The sequence below is a fragment of the Rattus norvegicus genome, chromosome 7 (assembly GCF_021556685.1).
Source record: "Rattus norvegicus strain SHRSP/BbbUtx chromosome 7, alternate assembly SHRSP_T2T, whole genome shotgun sequence".
In the NCBI taxonomy this organism is placed as follows: domain Eukaryota; kingdom Metazoa; phylum Chordata; class Mammalia; order Rodentia; family Muridae; genus Rattus; species Rattus norvegicus.
This window is the reverse complement of record NC_141540.1, coordinates 76743597-76763715: the sequence shown is the minus strand read 5'-3', so window position 1 is coordinate 76763715 and position 20119 is coordinate 76743597. Positions and strand designations below refer to the sequence as shown.

Sequence of the window (20119 nt, the reverse complement as noted above, 5' to 3'; positions counted from 1 at the left end):
TTAAAAAAAAGAAGAAATGAATTTTGTTCTGTTCATATACAGTTGATGATATTTAAAGAGGAGACATATAGGCTTGGAACCAGGGAGCAGCTGGAAATGGGGAGGTGCTTGAGAAAGATGACTGAGCTAAGGACTTGTGCATTAAACGTTGTGGAAGCATGTCAGTACATAGCTCACCTGACAGACAGGGTGGAGGCTCAAGCCTACCAATTACCGTAAGTAGACTCAGTGAGAAGCAAGGGAAAAGGCAGGAGAAGGGATATAAAGTGGATCCTATAGTAAGTTCTTTGCTCATATCTTGAGAGGTGACTGGCCAGGAAATGGTGGTCAACGCTGACACCTGATACGGAAGCTGCCACACATGAGAAGTGAAAGCAGGCACTCCCTCTGTAGTGTGAGAGCAGCTGACAGCAATGTGCTCCCAGAGGCTGCTCTCCAAGAGCTACTCTTATCTGCTAAGAGATCTTGGTGGAAACTAATACAAATGAGCTTTGATTGAAATACAGAATAGTATTTTGCTTTTCTACATTGTAGAACTATACAACTTTAAAAATAAACACATAGAAGCTTCCACTAAACCCATGGGTTATCTAATTTTGCAACCAGCTAAGAATATAAGCCATAGGAGGAAGTAAGAAATATTTTTCTTGAGTTGATTGAAATTGGAAAGATATTTTTAAAATCCATTCTTGCACAGTTAATATTTTAGGAAGAAAATCCTTCTGTAATATGAATATTCACCAGGACTAAGGAAAACAGAACTTCCTATTTTATAGTTTTATAGATTGAATCCTGGGCTTTACACATCTCAGGCAAATGCACTATCACTCAACTATTATCCCGGTCTCTAAAATATAATACTTTTACAAGCTATATTCTTTATTTGTGATGCTTTTCAGATTATAAAATAATATCAGTAATACACATATTATTATTATGGGTCTAAGCATATGATAATCAATTTTAATGTATCAACTTGTCTGTACATTGACTGCCTAGGCATTTAGTCAAATGGTATTCATCCTGGACATTTCCAGATGACATTACCATGTGAACAGGCACACTAAGTAGAGAAGACTGTCCCTCCTTCAATATAAGGGCATCAAGCAGTCAATGGGACCAGAGCTAAGTAGGAGGGCATGTATTTGCTGACTGAGCAGGGACACTGATCCTAGCCATCTCATTCAAATGGAAACTCGCTAGCTTTCGCAGCTCTGCTGGTTCTAAGGATTCAGGGTCAGACTGGAACAGCACATTGACACTTGCTGACTGCAGATCTTGGGACTTCTGTTTCCATAAGTAATGGGAACTGATTTATAATCAATTAATCAATCGAACAACTAATCAACTGATTCTTTCATATTATTTTCGGCTCTGTTTTGACAGAGAACTCTAACTTAGCAGGTAAGACAAGAACACGGGTATGCAGGTATTGAGTAGCTTGCCAGGCCGCCATAGTCTATACTGAAGAAAGCCCCAATAAGCTGTGTCCTAAAAACCTAATACCTATTCATAAACTTAGATTTTACAAGAAAAAGAGGAACACAAACTTGCCAAGCACCTCTGGTTCCTTTCTCATTTCATAGCCTGTCTTTTTTCCTTTATCAAAGATACCCAGATACCTCCCATGGCCCTCAGCTGTCCAACAGGTGATAAAAGGTGATTTCCTTCTCCTGTTGCCAAGGCCTAGGGTAAACATGGAGTTTTGTTTTTTATATGAGGATTTCACTCTGCAATGGTCAGGGAGATAACCCAGGACTTACAAAGTCCCTCTGCATCTGTCACTAAGTCTTGTAAGAGCATATGCTGAGACTATGTAGCCATCTTGAGACTAGGAAGTTAGATTTTTATTTATAAGCATGTGGGTGTGTCCATGATAAAAGGTGGAGGCCATAAAGAGTGTGGATCACCTGGAGCTGGACTGACAGACGGTTGTGAGCCACTCTGGGAACTAAACTCAGATCCTCTGGAAGACCTTAACTCCTGAGTCATCTTCTCCAGCTCCATGAATAGTTATATTTGATGAATTATTATGTGTTCAGAACAAGCCCCTAGAATAAGACTCCGAATATTTTGGAGTACAAGGACTTGGCATGTTATTCTTAAAAAATTACTTATTGATTTTATTGATGCTGTATGAGTGCTGCAGTCTCTTTGGTTCACATGTGTGCAGGTACCTGTAGAGTCTAGAGAGCTTTGAGTCCCCTGAAGCTGAAGTTATTAAGCATTTTAAGCATCTCTCCAACCTCCAACATTTCCTTAAACATTTGCGTCAGAATTATGCTTTAATTCTTTAGACGCACATCTGTAAAACAAGCTGCTCGTCACTGTTACACTTCCCCTAGATGCTAGCCATTATAATGTTTTAGAACTATGCTTTCACAAAAACAAACCATAAAGTTCAACCATGAGCCCTAAATCAATGGGCAAATGTTTCCTTAACATATGCTGGGGATTACTAGGCACTGTGGTAGTGCATCTTTTGATGCCATAGTAGCACCTACTTTTAAGTAAACATTCAAAGACTCCAAGGTTAATATTATCTAGCTGGCTTACTCTTAATAGATCCAAGCTTGGCAATATGTACGCATGAAGCTTCCTTCACAACCTCTGTATCCCAGCAGAAAGGAGAGAATTTGGCTCTCTCACAAAAACCACAACATCTTTGCAACCATCTGGGACTCACTGCTTTTAAAGACAAAGATCCTCTTGGTGGGTTTTTATAGTTTCATTTTAAAGTAAAAAAGCTTGTTAAATAGGTTTTCAAATTTGATAAAAGGGAAAATCCTTTAAAATGTCCAGGGAGGAAGACAACTTGGATAAAGGGAAATCCAAAATGGCCACTCACTGGAAGGATGTTCTTTCAGGGAACTGGACACAGCAAAGCTGTCTGCTTTTCTTCAAACTGGGCAACCTACAGTGCCTTTATTTTGCAAATTATGGTTAGAACTTCAAGATTAATTTATCAGTTGAAGACAGCTATTTAATTTTTTTTAAATGTAGTGTTTCTCTTTAATACACATTTCCAGGTTTCACACTAATTTTTCTCTTTCCCCAAAGCCACAAAGATGCATACGGAAGATTTCTGCATATGATTTTACTTAGCAGGTTTCAAAGCTGTTATTAGATCAGTGCCAAGAAGAGCAGAGATAGGAAAGAGCAACTCCAGATGCCAGATGCACTGGAAAATGGTATCTTAACTGAGATTAAAAGTATATGTACAGAAATGCACGAGTACATGCATTTGAGCCTTTAGACTGGCAGGACATCCTTCAGGGAAGAGACAGGAAGCAAACATGGGTGCGTGAGTAGTTGCACAGCACATAAGATCTCGGGAAATGGTTCATAGCCAGTTTCCATTCAATCAGGAGAAATGATGTAAGAAAGGCAGACCAAGTATCGCTGTTAGAGAGTGTTCTGGACAACTCTCCTTTGTCAGGGGCATATCAATGTGTCTAAAGCTCACCAGGGACCAGCATCCTCTGAGGCTCAGTAATTAGGCATTTGCTGTTTATTGCCAACTACTAAATCTAGGTGGGAGAGAAGGAAAGAGGCCAAGACAAGAATGAGGCAAAACTTGGTTAATTTCTTTCTTTCTAACTTCATCAGCTGAAAAAAGATCTTGTATTTTGTATGTTCCATACCACCACCAGATCTGAATACTAAATTATCATGGATATAGAAATTAAATGAGATCTAATTGAAAAAAATATTGCTTGTGTATATGAGTGGGAAGCACACAAAAGAGGGAAAACTGATAAGACTTTAAAAACTTCTTTCTTTATATTTGGTGTACTGTTACAATCTTGGGATTTGGGAGACTCTCTCTTTCCAAGCTGAAAGGCTTTCTTTTTTTTCCCTATCTATCTATCTATCTATCTATCTATCTATCTATCTATCTATCTATCTATCTATCTATCTAAATATACTTTTAATTGAAATCTAACTACATCAATTCCCCTTTCCTTTAACTTCTCCCATGTCCCATCCCAACTCTCAAACTGGTAGCCTCTTTTTCTTTATTATGTACACGTGTTTATGTGAATATATATACATATATTCATATGTGGATGTAGTAACACAGCCTTCTGAGCATGTTTTTGCTGTCTGTGCCTTATAGAATAAGGGGCTACGTACGGAGGCTTGCAGAGTCCCTCCCCCCCAGTAAACTGTGTACTTGTTGTGTATGTCTGACAGTTATGAACAGCAGCAAAAGCTTGGTGGAATGGTCAAAAGACTTGTATCCAGTTTCAGAAATAAATGTCCTAGTAGCTGGTAGATAGCAACAACAAGAAAGGGTTACTAGGCATGAGGGATTCAAACACGGCTGAGGGGCCATTTCTCAGACATGCTAGGATATGGGAAGGTGATGTACTTCTAGATGGCCACAAGGGATAGAGTAGAGGATGGGTATACATTTATCATGCAAGGGTACAACCACTAAGAGCTCAGGGCAGACAGGAGCTCTAGCCTTAGACTTCTTCATACCACAGGTAGGACCGCTCATATATCTTTCAGAAAGACTCATTTGTTTCATGTCTATGTCTTTGTCTATTTGACAATGTTTGGAGTATCTTGTCTTAATCCAAATTCTAAATATTTTCCAAAAACTTGATGAAGCACTATCTTTTCAATGAGGCCCCTAAATTCCCTTCACACTTACTGCCAGTAGTATACAGGCCAGGGTTTACATGAATTTGCAACTTGAGAACAAAGACTGTGTCGCCCTCTTGGTATGTGGCATTTTACCCTGCTCTTGTATGGGCAGAACTCTGAGGGGTGGTGAGTTTATCAGGACACTGTTTCCCCTGCTTCCTGTCTTCCTCTGCTGTAAGTTCTCTTTCCACTGCTGTTTTCCATGGCAATGAGAACTATGAGTTCAGATCCCTGATTAGACTTAGGTCTAATCAAGGATGTACGGTAGGTGGGGCCTACTCTCCCTCTGGCCAGTTGCTGCTCCATGAGAGGTGCCCCTCCCAGGAGGAAGGCTGCTCCTGTCATGCCGTCAGTTCATATAGTCTCTGCTTTGCTTGTTACAACCCAGATGCAAACGTGTATGTTAAAACCCTTACAACAAATCCAGTCTTCAGATTTTTAATACTTCCTTTTTTTCCTTTCTACTTTTGTCATATGCTGCATGCTTCGAAAACATCTTTTAGAAACCACATTTTCACATCTTAAGAACACAGAAAAAAAGTGTCAGATACTTTTCCCCCTTCGAAGTCTTAGAACTTCAAAAACAGCCAAAAGGAAGTTTTATAAAATACGTAAAAATATGTGCTGAGAGCTGAGGTTTTATATGCCAAGAGTTAGACTGCAGTGAATTTTTACTGCAGTTAATATTAACTTTTAGGAAAAGCAAAGCTTGTTGGAGCGCAGGCTCAGTCTGTCACAGGAGACTATCCCAACACTTTCACACACATTATTCTTGTGTGCACATGCATGAGAAGCAACTCTTGGTTATCTACTGGTGGGTTATCCAAGAGCCTCTACTACTCTTTGCTTCTTTTCCTTCTCAGGAAAGGCCTTTGGCTATTTCACAGCTCATTAGCACCTCTACCAGAAGGCAGGTGGTGACAGAGAGAAAAGGTGGAACCAAAATCAGTAAACTTTACTGCTCGTTAGCAGCTCCTGTAAAGGATGAGGCACAAAGGGACTGAAGGCGCCATCCTCAACCTCATCACCAGCACTGAGTATTCATGTGCACGCTGTCAGAGGGCAGGTAGACATGACCACCGTTCCATGTTCCGTGTCACTTGCTCACATTTAAGGGTCATGCCCATTACACAAAGATTCAGGAGATGTCTGGGTCATGAATACAAGGAGACTCACCTGTTTTTGCACTCCGCTGAGCGGCCGAACTTTGATGATGAGTGAAGCAGTTCGACCTTTGTACTGAATCGTCCTAATAAATGTACCGGTGTGATCCACAACGAAGGGCTCTGACCAACGCCAGTTGCCCCAGCCTTCAATACAGATGTGTAACAGCTGGAAAGAAAAACAATAATCATCACAATGCCAAACATGCCAACAAAACTCTAGTCCTGAACAGAAAGTCTGTTGCTGGAAGACTTTGCGATTTGTAATCTCTAGCATGTGTTTTCTCTCTAACCTGCATTACTCATCAGCTTCCAGCTCAGTTCACAGGCTAAGAATAGCACATGTGCCACAGAGTCAATGTTGCTTTCCACATCACAGTTTGAAATAACGGTTCTATCAAATGGCAAAAGGTCTGCTGAACATTTGAGGAGGAAAAGCCGTTTCATTCATTTGGAGGACAGGAGGTTTAAGTGTGAGATCAAAGAACATTGGTCTTGCCTGATAGCATATCCAGCTTACGTCTGCTCATAGCACTATTTTTTTTTTTTACTCTAAATTACTAATACTTGAATATTTTACTCTTTGAAAAAACATAGAAGACAAAATTCACTTAATATATCTCTTATGAGATCACATTATTAAATCAGAAATACACTCAATATTTTGACATGAGATAAATGTCTTTGGCTTTTTTATTTTTTGTATTATATGATTACTGTAACTTACCAACTTAATCTCTGGGTGCATAGTCTCATTTACTCATATAGTATTGAGACTGTTGTCAATCCTGAGTTACTTATACAGTATTGAGACTGTTGTCAATCCTGAGTTTCCTTTAGCTAGTAATCACCAAATTACCCTATGAAAATCAGCTTAACTTCAGGCATATTAAATACATGGGAATTAATATTTCTTTCTAAAATATATAAACAATATTTGATATGCTTAGGAAGTATATGAAAAGTCAAACTTTTTAAGGGTTTATATGATACAGAATGCAAGGCTTTTCACTCCATTTTTTAGTTCACCTAACTAAAGGTGAAGAAACACTACCAACCACAGACTCAGTGACTGAAAACATTCACAGGGTTACAGATCTATGAAGATGCATTAAAGGTAGACATGGTATTATCCTCAAGATGAAAGTTTTCATGGAAGCACATTTTTTCTTTCTTTCAATTTCAGCTTCTGGAAGAGCCTTGACATGCTTCAGCTTGAAAATTTCCCAAGGTCAGCCAAGACATGTGGGCAATCCTGAGACTGCAGGGCAGGAGAGACTGCCTCTTCTGCGCACCTTTGCCCACATTCCTGGCCCAAGAGGAAACTGTATAGGGCCTCTGGGAACAGGAAGATGGGAGCAGTCAAGCTGCAGGAGCCCTGCGTCCAGACTGTGCTCGGATGCACTCAGATCCGAACGACCCGGTCAAACAGCTCCCGGCAACCAAATCCCAGGGGAGGGAGAGCTAGACCTTCAGAGGGGCAGACACGCCTGGGAAACCAGAGGAGACTACTCTCTGCCCACATTTCTGACTCTAGAGGAAAATGCCTAGGGCCATCTGGGCCCCCTATGCGCAGGGACCCAGGAGAAGGAGGGGCAGGCCCTTCTGGTAGTTGCCCTCACGGAGAGCTGAAACCCAAGCCTGAGGAGCGACTTCAGGCCCGAGACCAGAGGTAAGACCAAATATTCTGCTCCAAGTGACGTGCCTGGTGGACTCAGGACACATGCCCATAGGAACAACTGAAGACCAGTAGACAGGAACGACTACACACCTGAAAGGAGAACACTCTGTTTCCATAACTGGCTGAAAGAAAGGAGGAAAACAGGTCTACAGCAACCTGACACACAGGCCTATAAGACAGTCAAGCCACTGTAAGAAATAGCAGAACAAAGTAACACCAGAGACAACCTGAGGGCAAGAGGCAAGCACAGGAACCCAAGCAACAGAAACCAAGACTACATGGCATCATCAGAGACCAATTCTCCCACGAAAGCAAACACTGAATATCCAAACACACCAGAAAAGCAAAATCTAGACTTAAAATCACATTTCATCATGATGATGGAGGATTTTAAGAAAGACATAAAGAACTCCCATAGAGAAATGCAGGAAAACCCAAGAAAACAAGTAGAAGCCCTTGGAGAGGAAACACAAAAACCCCTGAAAGAATTACAGGAAAACACAACCAAACAGGTGAAGGAACTGAAAATGGAAATAGAAACAATAAAGAAAGCACAAAGGATATAGAAAACCAAAGGAAGAGACAAGGAGCCATAGATATAAGCATCACCAACAGAATACAAGAGATAGAAGAGAGAATCTCAGGAACAGAAGATTCCATAGAAATCATCGACACAACTGTCAAAGATAATGTAAAATGGAAAAAGCTCCTAACCCAAAACATACAGGAAATCCAGGACACAATGAGAAGATTAAACCTAAGGATAATAGGTATAGAAGAGAATGAAGACTCCCAGCTCAAAGGACCAGTAAATATCTTCAACAAAATCATAGAAGAAAACTTCCCTAACCTAAAGAAAGAGATGCCCATAAACATACAAGAAGCCTACAGAACTCCAAATAGATTGGACCAGAAAAGAAACTCCTCCTGTCACATAATAGTCAAAACACCAAATGCACAAAACAAACAAAGAATATTAAAAGCAGTAAGGGAAAAAGGTCAAGTAACATATGAAGGCAGACCTATCAGAATTATACCAGACTTCTCACCAGAGACTATGAAAGCCAGAAGATCCTGGACAGATGTCATACAGACCCTAAGAGAACACAAATGCTAGCCCAGGTTACTGTATCCAGCAAAACTCTCAATTAACGTAAATGGAGAAACCAAGACATTCCATGACAAAACCAAATTTACACAATATTTTTCTACAAATCCAGCCCTACAAAGGATCATAAATGGTAAAGCCCCCCACCCCCCAAAAAGGGAAGCTACACACTAGGGAAAGGAAGAAATTGTTTTACAACAAAACAAAGAGAAGACAAGCACACAAACATAATCTCACTTACAAATACGAAGATAACAGGAAGCAATAATCACTATTCTTTAATATCTCTCAACATCAATGGACTCAATTCCCCAATAAAAAGACAGAGATTAACAAACTGGATACATAATGAGGACCCAGCATTTTGCTGCCTATAGGAAACACACCTCAGAGACAAAGACAGACACGTCCTCAGAGTAAAAGGCTGGAAAACAACTTTGCAAGCAAATGCTGTGAAGAAGCAAGCTGGAGTAGCCATTCTAATATCGAATAAAATCAATTTTCAATGAAAAGTCATCAAATAAGATAAGGAAGGACATTTCATATTCATCAAAGGAAAAATCCACCAAGATGAAATCTCAATCCTAAATATCTATGCCCCAAATACAAGGGCACCTACATACGTAAAAGAAACCTCATTAAAGCTCAAAGCACACACTGCACCTCACACAATAATAGTAGGAGATTACAATACCCCACTCTGATCAATGGAGACATCATGGAAACAGAAATTAAACAGAGACATAGACAGATTAACCGACAGAAGTTATGAACAAAATGGACTTAGCCGATATTTATGGGACATTCTCTCCTAAAACAAAAGGATATACTTTCTTCTCACCACCTCATGGTACTGTCTCCAAAATTGACCGTATAATAGGGCACAAAACAGGTCTCAACAGATACAGAAAGACAGAAATAATCCCATGCATCCTATCAGACCACCACGGGCTAAAGCTGGTCTTCAATAACAATAAGGAAAGAACATCCACATATACATGGAAGTTGAACAATGCTCTACTCAATGATAACCTGGTCAAAAAGAAATAAAGAAAAAATAAAGACTTCTTAGAATTTAATGAAAATGAAGGTACAACATACCCAAATTTATGGGACACAATGAAAACTGTGCTAAGAGGAAAATTCATAGCTCTGAGTGGCTGCAGAAAGAGACAGGAGAGAGCATATATCAGCAGCTTGACAGCCCACCTAAAAGCTCTAGAACAAAATGAAGCAAATATACCCAGGAGGAGTAGAAGGCAGGAAATAATTAAACTCAGAGCGGAAATCAACCAAGTAGAAACAAAAGGACTATACAAAGAATCAACATCACCAAAAGCTGATTCTTTGAGAAAATCAACAAGATGGATAAATCCATAGGCAGACTAACCAGAGGACACAGAGAGTGTGTCCAAAGTAACAAAATCAGAAATGAAAAGGGAGACATAACAACAGAATCAGAGGAAATTAAAAAAATCATCAGATCCAACTACAAAAGCCTATATTCAACAAAACTTGAAAAACTGGAGGAAATGAACAATTTCCTAGACAGATACCAGGTACCGAAGTTAAATCAGGATCAGATAAACCATTTAAACAACCCCATAACTCCTAATGAAATAGAAGCAGTCATTAAAGGTCTCCCAACCAAAAAGAACCCAGGTCCAGACGGGTTCAGTGCAGAATTCTATCAGACCTTCATAGAAGACCTCATACCAATATTATCCAAACTATTCCACAAAATTGAAACAGATGGAGCACTACTGAATTCCTTCTATGAAGCCACAATTACTCTTATACCTAAACCACACAAAGACCCAACAAAGAAGAGAACTTCAGACCAATTTCCCTGACGAATATTGATGCAAAGATACTGAATAAAATTCTTGCAAACCGAATCCAAGAGCACATCAAAACAATCATCCATCATGATCAAGTAGGCTTCAACCCAGATATGCAGGGATGGTTTAATATACGGAAAATCATCAACGTAATTCACTATATAAACAAACTGAAAGATAAAAACCACATGATCATTTCATTAGATGCTGAGAAAACATTTGACAAAAATTCAACACCCTTCATGATAAAAGTCCTCGAAAGAACAGGAATTCAAGGCCCATACTTAAACACAGTAAAAACTATATACAGCAAACCAGTCGCTAACATTAAACTAAATGGAGAGAAACTTGAAGCAATCCCACTAAAATCAGGGACTAGACAAGGCTGCCCACACTCTCCCTACTTATTCAATATAGTTCTCGAAGTCCTAGCCAGAGCAATCAGACAGCAAAAGGAGATCAAAGGGATACAGATTGGAAAGAGTAGTCAAAACATCACTATTTGCAGATGATATGATAGTATATCATATCACTTAAATATAGTGATCCCAAAAGTTCCACTGGAGAACTACTAAACCTGATAAACACCTTCAGCAAAGTGGCTGGGTATAAAATAAACTCAAATAAATCAGTAGTCTTCCTCTACACAAAAGAGAAACAAGCCGAGAAAGAAATTAGGGAAATGACACCCTTCATAATAGTCCCAAATAATATAAAATACCTCGGTGTGACTTTGACCAAGCAAGTGAAAGATCTGTATGATAAGAACTTCAAGCCTCTAAAGAAAGAAATTGAAGAAGATCTCAGAAGATGGAAAGATCTCCCATGCTCATGGATTGGCAGGATTAATATAGTAAAAATGGCCATTTTACCAAAAGAGATCTACAGATTCAACGCAATCCCCATAAAATTCCAATCCAAATCTTCATAGAGTTAGACAGAACAATTTGCAAATTCATCTGGAATAACAAAAAACCCAGGATTGCTAAAACTAGCCTGAACAATAAAAGGACTTCCAGGGGAATCACTATCCCTGAACTCAAGCCGTATTACAGAGCAATAGTGATAAAAACTGTATGGTATTGGTACAGAGGCAGGCAAATAGACTAGTGGAATAGAATTAAAGACCCAGAAATGAACCCACACACCTATGGTCTCTTGATTTTTGACAAAGGAGCCAAAACCATCCAATGGACAAAAGGTAGCATTTTCAGCAAATGGTGCTGGTTCAACCGGAGGTCAGCATGTAGAAGAATGCAGATCGATCCATGCTTATCACCCTGTACAAAGCTTAAGTTCAAGTGGATCAAGGACCTCCACATCAAACAAGATACACTCAAACTAATAGAAGAAAAAGTGGGGAAGAATCTCGAACACATGGGCACTGGAGAAAATTTCCTGAACAAAACACCAATGGCTTATGCTCTAAGATCAAGAATCGACAAATGGGATCTCATAAAACTAAAAAGCTTCTGTAAGGCAAAGGACAGTGTTGTTAGGACAAAACGGCAACCAACAGATTGGGAAAAGATCTTTACCAATCTTACAATTGATAGAGGGCTCATATCTAAAATATACAAAGAACTCATGAAGTTAGACTGCAGGGAGAAAATAACCCTATTAAAAAAATGGGGTTGAGAGCTAAAAATAAAGAATTCACAGCCGAGGAGCGTCGAATGGCTGAGAAGCACCTAAAGAAATGTTCAACATATTTAGTCATAAGGGAAAGGCAAATCAAAACAACCCTGAGATTTCACCTCACACCAGTCAGAATGGCTAAGATCAAAAACTCAGGTGACAGCAGGTGATGGCGAGGATGTGGAGAAAGAAGAACACTCCTCCATAGTTGGTGGGATTGCAGACTGGTGCAACCATTCTGGAAATCAGTCTGGAGGTTCCTCAGAAAATTGGACATTGAACTACCTGAGGACCCAGCTATACCTCTCTTGGGCATATGCCCAAAAGGTGCTCCAACATATAACAAAGACACATGCTCCACTATGTTCATAGCAGCCTTATTTATAATAGCCAGGAGCTGGAAAGAACCCAGATGCCCTTCAACCGAGGAATGGATACAGAAAATGTGGTACATCTACACAATGGAATACTACTCGGCCATCAAAAACAATGACTTTGTGAAATTCATAGGCAAATGGATGGAACTGGAAAATATCATCCCGAGTAAGGCAACCCAATCACAGAAAAACACACATAGTATGCACTCACTGATAAGTGGCTATTAGCCCAAATGCTCGAATTACCCTAGATGCACAGAGCATATGAAACTCAAGAAGGATGACCAAAATGCAAATGCTTCACTCCTTCTTTAAAAGGGGAACAAGAATACCCTTGGGAGGGAATAGGGAGGCAAAGTTTAGAACAGAGGCAGAAGGAACGCCCATTCAGAGCCTGTCCCACATGTGGCCCATACATATACAGCCACCAAAGTAGATAAGATGGATGAAGCAAAGAAGTGCAGGCTGATGGGAACTGGATGTAGATCTCTCCTGAGAGACACAGCCAGAATATGGCAAATACATAGGTGAATGCCAGCACCAAACCACTGAACTGAGAATGGGACCCCCATTGAAGGAATCAGAGAAAGGACTGAAAGAGCTTGAAGGGGCTTGAAACCTCATATGAACAATGCCAACCAACCAGAGCTTCCAGGGACTAAGGCACTACCCAAAGAGTATATGGACTGACCCTAGGCTCCAACCTCATAGGTAGCAATGAGTAGCCTAGTAAGAGCACCAGTGGAAGGGGAAGCCCTTGGTTCTGCCAAGCCTGAACCCCCAGTGAATGGGATTCTTGGGGAGAGGGCGGTAATGGGGGGAGGATGGGGAGGGGAACACCCATATAGAAGTGGCGGGGGAGGGTCTAGCGGGTTGTTGGTCTGGAAACCGGGAAAGGGAATAACATCTGAAATGTAAATACATACCCAATCTAATAAAGATGGGGAAAAAAAAAGAAATAAAAGGAAAAGAAAATTTCCCAAGGTCACTAGTCTTCACAGATGTTTTTTGGTGGAGGACTATCGTAGCACTCTGATTGAGAGTGTCTGTGTAAGTCTTTCCTAAATCCCCTGCCTTCCTCCTGCTTTTATTATGTATGGCCTTTCTTCAGATCCTCCTTCACACCACGAAGTAACATGGCCACAGTGAGAGGACCTCCAAAAAAGAAGACCAATGGTAAGACTACAGGGTAGCAAGTAGCCTTAGTAAAAATAGGGTCTCCCATATAATATATATGTATTAGAGTATCTTTGATGCATAGATATTAGCTACAAGGGAGAAAAGGAGAGATAAAAACAATAGCAGTGGCTGGAGACATTTCTTTCTTCTTTTTTAATAGCAGCAACTGGGAATAAAGTTCAAATCCACACAAAGCTAAAGGAAATAAAATTGTTTTCTTTGGAGGTACTAGTAGCTGGGAATGACACAAAGCAGGAAAACAAAACAAAACAAAACCCAAGGAGGAAAGTTACTTAAGGTCAATGCAGCTGGATTTTCTGAACATGCCACAGAGAACATGCTCGGAGGTTTTTAATATATACAATGTGACTTTAATTGAGGATATGTACATTTGCATATGAGCTCAGTTTAATTATAGCTGATCTTTCCTGCATACAACTTTTAATGACTTGGTATCACCAAGGAATATACTGTTAGGCTTCCCTTGGCAGTTATTTGTTTTCAAAATGTTGGCAAAGAAATATTCTTTGAATAACTAAAATTCAGATTCATTTGGATTCAGTTCACACAGAAAAGCCAAGCAGGAAGAAAACATAACCCTTCTCCCCATATGCATCAACTAAGGACTTGCAGTGTTCTGGTCTACCATTAAGAAGTATCTATCACTGGGAATTTCAGGCATATAATTTTCAAGGAGGAAAGTCTATGAGAAGGATCTCAGAAGGCCCAGGAGCACATCAGTCTACCTGTGGTAGTCACTATGCCTGGGAACCTTTGGCACTAGTTGGCCACAGATAGCAGTGATCAGACAGTCCCACAGGCTATGATGGGAAGTATCTTCGTCTTATATGCACTGGCTAAAGTTTCCGCTTGAGAAATAATATTCCTATCTGGATTTTAATTTCTAGACATGAATATAAAATCTGGCACAAAAATGATGAAATTTATGTGAGACTACCTAATTTCCATGAGATAGTTTCTGCCATCCATCCAGCTCATCTTTATTATGTGGGCCTCATAAGGAAGGTAGTACTGAGGCACTGGTGAAGAGATGAGGTGTGCTCTTTGAGCCAACAGGAGTGGATGATCCTCTAGGGAGACACTCAAGAGCAGAGGAAGCACAGCAGCAGTGGGGAAGAGCAGGGTGCTCTGGCAATCCACACAAGGAGGGCTTGCTCCAGGCTCCTGTGACTAGGAGAGCTTCATAACAACTGGAGCTCAGTTTGGGGGAAAACTTCTATTGGAAAAGACCACAGTTCATTCCACGCCAAAGGGACAGGAGATTTGAAAAGCAACAGTCACACACAGTTAATAGTGTCAGCTGGCTGGAGAAAAGAAAGGTAGAAGTTACGACAGGCAGCCTAGGTGATAGCTGGCATGAATTTATGAAGCTCAGAGTCTGTGATCTATTCAGGAATTAGCACTAGCCATGGAGCCCTAACACACTGCATGTAGTGTTTACAGAAGAGTGAGTAAGTGGTTAAGAGGGACAAAGGCTGCATGTCAGCGAGAGGCAACTTAGGGCAGGGCCAGAAGGGCAAGGGCCTTATTATCCCTTTTGTCTGGAGCCCAGGGTTTTCTTGTTTCTTTATCACCTCCTGGGGGTTTTCTTTTACTTCCTTTCTTTGAAGAGTTTCCCTTACTGACTCACTTCCTCTACCACCCTCCCATCAATTGAGACTTTTCATTCCTTTATGACTATTTAAGTAATGCTTAATATTTTTCCACTGAGTGGAAAAGTGAACCAGGAGTCACTCCTGGAACTTTTAAATGACCATGTAAAGGCAGCTGTAAGGCAAGGATAGTGGTCACAACTGCTGGGGATCCCGAAGGGCTATGCTTTCTTTACTCAGCAGGGCCCAGGGATGTGCTGCCAGGCAGGAGAAATGTGTAATTTTCCTACTGAGGACCTCAGATGGGAGCATACACAGCTTTCAAGTCATTTTTTTTTTCTGTACAAAATAAAACAGAATTAGTGGTCAGGGAGTTAGAGATCAGCCCTGAGGACCACCCACACACATGCCTAAAGAGAGAATTCTTGAATTGATATATTCAAGAAGAAGCAAAACTAAGATGCAATCCAGAACAGAGTCCACTAGGAAGGGGGAAAGGCTGAATACATGAATAGATGCGGCACAACATACTTAAATCCACACAAGGAAGGTGCCAAAGACTTTCCTGTGAACGGATACATTCCTTACTCCCTTAGAAATGACTGTAAAATTTTTATACCTTAAAAAAATAAGTGAGGTTTGCTTCTGTGGCTTATAATTTCCCCTACAGGTGTGTAAAATGTTCTAATGAGAAACTAAAAATTCAAGCAACTACAAAGATTTTCTTCAATGCATTGAACTCACTATAGAAAATTTTAAGGAGGGTAAAACATTGAGATGTAATTCAAGGGCAATAAGCAACTGGATATATATTGATATGTCTTAAACCTATAAGTTTTACATATGTTAATATATTAAAACCTATACACCATTTATTTATTAAACTTTTAAACTCATTAACATAACACTTTAGTCCACAGTGGGCATTTAATACATTTATTAAATAAATGAATCAAGGTTAACGAGACTAACCAAAATCAAATTCTCACAAATTTTAGTAGAGACATTCATGCACAAAATAAGAATTAAATTAAATCACAATATTAAAAATTCCTTTTAAATATTCTTTCAAGATAGAAGCTGTATCTTATGCAGACAATGATATTAAACTACAAATCAATGTGCTGTGTAAGAGCCAAAGGAGATACTGATAGTACAACATCAAGTAGGGTGAGATCTGGGGAGAAAAAACTATGATCAAAACATACTGTATGAAAAAAATTTAATACAAATGTGAGAGAGATCATGGAAACAAAGAGTGATAAGATAGGTGAGCAGCTTGAATAAAAACTAAGATTAAAAAAAATCTTACTTATATAGGATGAAGCAAAGAAGTGCAGGCCGACAGGAGCCGGATGTAGATCGCTCCTGAGAGACACAGCCAGAATACAGCAAATACAGAGGCGAATGCCAGCAGCAAACCACTGAACTGAGAACGGGACCCCCGTTGAAGGAATCAGAGAAAGAACTCGAAGAGCTTGAAGGAGCTCGAGACCCCATATGTACAACAATGCCAAGCAACCAGAGCTTCCAGGGACTAAGCCACTACCTAAGGACTATACATGGACTGACCCTGGACTCTTGACCTCATAGGTAGCAATGAATATCCTAGTAAGAGCACCAGTGGAAGGGGAAGCCCTTGGTCCTGCTAAGACTGAACCCCCAGTGAACGTGATTGTTGGGGGGAGGGCGGCAATGGGGGGAGGATGGGGAGGGGAACACCCATAAAGAAGGGGAGGGAGAGGGATTAGGGGGATGTTTGCCTGGAAACCGGGAAAGGGAATAACACTCGAAATGTAAATAAACACTCAAGTTAATAAAAATAAAATAAAATAAAATAAAATATTATCTGGAAAGCAAAGTTCACCTACTCATTTGCAGTGCCTGCTTTAAGGGAATGCGTAACGTTGGGAAGTTAGCAGGACAATGAGAGGAAATGTATCTTGCATTGTGAGTTTTCACAGAAACTCGATTTAAGGATGCTCATCAGCTAACATTACGATAAAGTCATGCAGAAATAACTCTACATAGTGGCTTGATAGCATCATTACTGAACACTGACATTTCCTGGACCCTAGAGAGCCTTTCACATTTGTAGAACACAACTTCTCATAAAAAAGAATGATTAGGTAGAAACAAAATTGAGTTGTTTTTTAGTGTGGAACTTGGACTCTTTCATGTAGGAACAGGAAAAGAGGAAGAGGGCTAACTTATGAAAGCCTTTCTAAAGCATCTAAGAGTGACCACTGCCATGATGGTGCACGGGCCACTGAGGGTGACCACTGCCATGGTGCATGGCTGCTGAATACTTCCGAGTTTTTCCTTAGGATTGCCTGAGCTCAACAAAGGTTACACATGCTGTGTAATCTGTATAAAACAACTTATACAAGAGAGAAACCTGACATGTCACAAAGTGGTAGTTGGGATGGTTCAGCTAGAGGGTATTCCTTGTATGAAAACCTCAGGTTCAGATACTTAGTGACTTGCCAGCTCTATAGAAGAATTTATATACGAATTTATTTACATAAGAATCTTAATGTCACATAAAATATTGGCAAGAGATATTATGTAAATATGTCCAGTGATTTACCTAGATGTACTTTTGTTCCAGCACAATTTATAATATAAACAATAATATATACAAATATGAGAAAGTCACTAAAAAGAAAATATAGCAAAGTTACTAACAGCTATGTCCATTAGGCCCTTACTATGGATATTACACATATGTATATTATAATGCACATGCATATATAAAGTGCTGCTTATCTCTTGTCCTGTTTGCTCCTTAGTACAACTTTATAAGTCTGACAGGCTCTCCTTGCTCAACCTTCACAGTAACTGTCCCACGAAACCGTAATGACATGGAAAACAAAAGCCCAAATGAGCTCTTCAGGGCCACAGTTGTGGAGTAGAAAGTATAAGATCTTTCCATGTGCTAATTCAGAGCCTCATTATTCTTAAAATCAAATGGTTATCAAATGGTTTATTTCGTGTTTTCTATGATGTCCTACATCACGTGCATGGAGGCCAGAAGAGGTGGCAGGCCTCTGCACCTAGAGTTATAGGTACTTGTGGAGCACCTGATGCGCTTCTCGGAACTAAACCTTTTGTTTAGTAGCTCTAGGGTAACAGGAACTAAATGCAGGTCCTGTATAAGGACAGTAAGTGTACAATAGCAGATTAAAAGGAACAAAATCTTCTCTTCTTCCCTCTTTCCCAAGGGAGAAAACGTTTAGACACAGGCTAGAGTGTTCACAGGGATCATCTTTGGGTCGTGCTTTTCCTTTTACATGCGTGTCTGTTTTGCATGCTTCCATGTACTTTACCGTAAGAGTCTGTGTTAATTGCAATAAGATCCTAGTAAGAGTCCTATAAGAGTCAAAGCCTCCCACCTGCATTTTAGAATGGTCACATAAGCTTCAGCTCACCTTCAGCCTGTCCAGCACGTCTCTCAGTGTCTAGCTTGCTAAATTTGATGTCTTACATATTCCTATGTTACTTAGATCAGTTTAATATGATTGTGTGAAGCTTTTGTTGAAATGTTATTTAATATTTTAAGAGATCTACAGCTATTAAACAGTAAGCCAATTAACTGTACCACATAAGGGGGTACAGAGAAAAATGAAGCAAACCTTAACAGTAAAGTAGAAAAACACATATGAAATAAGGAGATTTACATTGCAAAATTTTATTAAGTAGTAAGAAAAGAATGCTGTTGTGTTCCAGAAGTGTTTTCCTGGGAGAACAGAAAGTTTGACCGGAGCACATATTTATTTAAACAAATAACATGAACAAAGACAGCCTGGAGTGCAAGAAAAATAACAGTATTGTAATTCTGAAAAATAAAAGCGAGCAAAAGTCTAGCAGTCAGGTGACAGTGAGAGGCACGGGGATCTCTCTGTATAAGATCCATGCCTACAGAGCATACTGGCTGCATGAGAAACAAAGACAAGTCATAAAGTGGCAGGCAATGGATCCAAACTCATATTTTCTGCCAACATAGTTCAGCAAATTAATTTTATGTTGAGAAATCTTTAGTGTCCTTTCTTCTAATAGTTTTGTTCATATTCCAAATAGAGCCTGCCAATGGAATGAAGTGCCTATTTTAAGAAGGCAAATCCTACTTCTGGGCAGTCAAGAGGTGTGCGTACAGACACCTGGGATGTGGAGATGTACGGTTAGCAAGAAGGCCTGGTAAAGAAAGGAAGGGTCAAAGCAGCCAAGCCTTGGTCAGCCAGTGCCACTCCCCCTGGAAACCTCCAATCAATAAACACGAGCGACCAAAGCATGAAAGGCAGAAGCGCCGAAACAATGAGCGTGCTTGGCTGAAGGACATAATGTTGCCCACATACTTTACCAAAAGTCCTCAGAAGAGTTTGGTGTGCTGTACCACCCATCCTACGTTTATAATGGCCATCTGGACTTCGGGGGTAAGTTACAATGTTCAACACCACACTTTTCTACCGAGCACTCTAGAATAATCACTATTTTAACATATTTGTGTGTGAAATCTGTTCAAGAACTTTTATGGGGCAGGATGAGTCTCTGGAATATTACAGGAAGCAGCAGGGACAGCAGGGACAGCAGGGACAGCAGGGACACTACCTGTTTAACAAGGGCTATCTCACAGGTACCCTCTGCTTCAAAGAGCAATCGATTTTAAATGCTGGAGGTCAGGGGAGACAAATTCAGAAAAAATTTTTTTTTAACAAAAAGGTTCAATAAGTAAGCTTGTTCATTTATTATAATTATCATTACTGGCATTTTGAATACTTGATAATGAAATCAGATATAAATACACAGCTCATATTTATGCAATGATAGAGAAGGATTTTATGAAAGAGAGGGCTGTGTTAAGTT

At 39.9% G+C, this 20119-nt stretch overlaps 1 protein-coding gene across 12 annotated transcripts in view; it reads right to left on the bottom strand.

Annotated features, from left to right (window-relative positions):
* The window catches only part of Vps13b (vacuolar protein sorting 13 homolog B), a 570082-nt gene that overhangs the window by 55095 nt on the left and 494868 nt on the right, over positions 1–20119 (bottom strand). For all 12 annotated transcript variants that reach the window (XM_087557395.1, XM_087557397.1, XM_087557399.1 and 9 more), the window contains one exon: positions 5833–5988. In XM_087557395.1, the coding sequence (XP_087413521.1) occupies positions 5833–5988 (156 nt within the window). The remainder of the gene's footprint in view (positions 1–5832; positions 5989–20119) is intronic.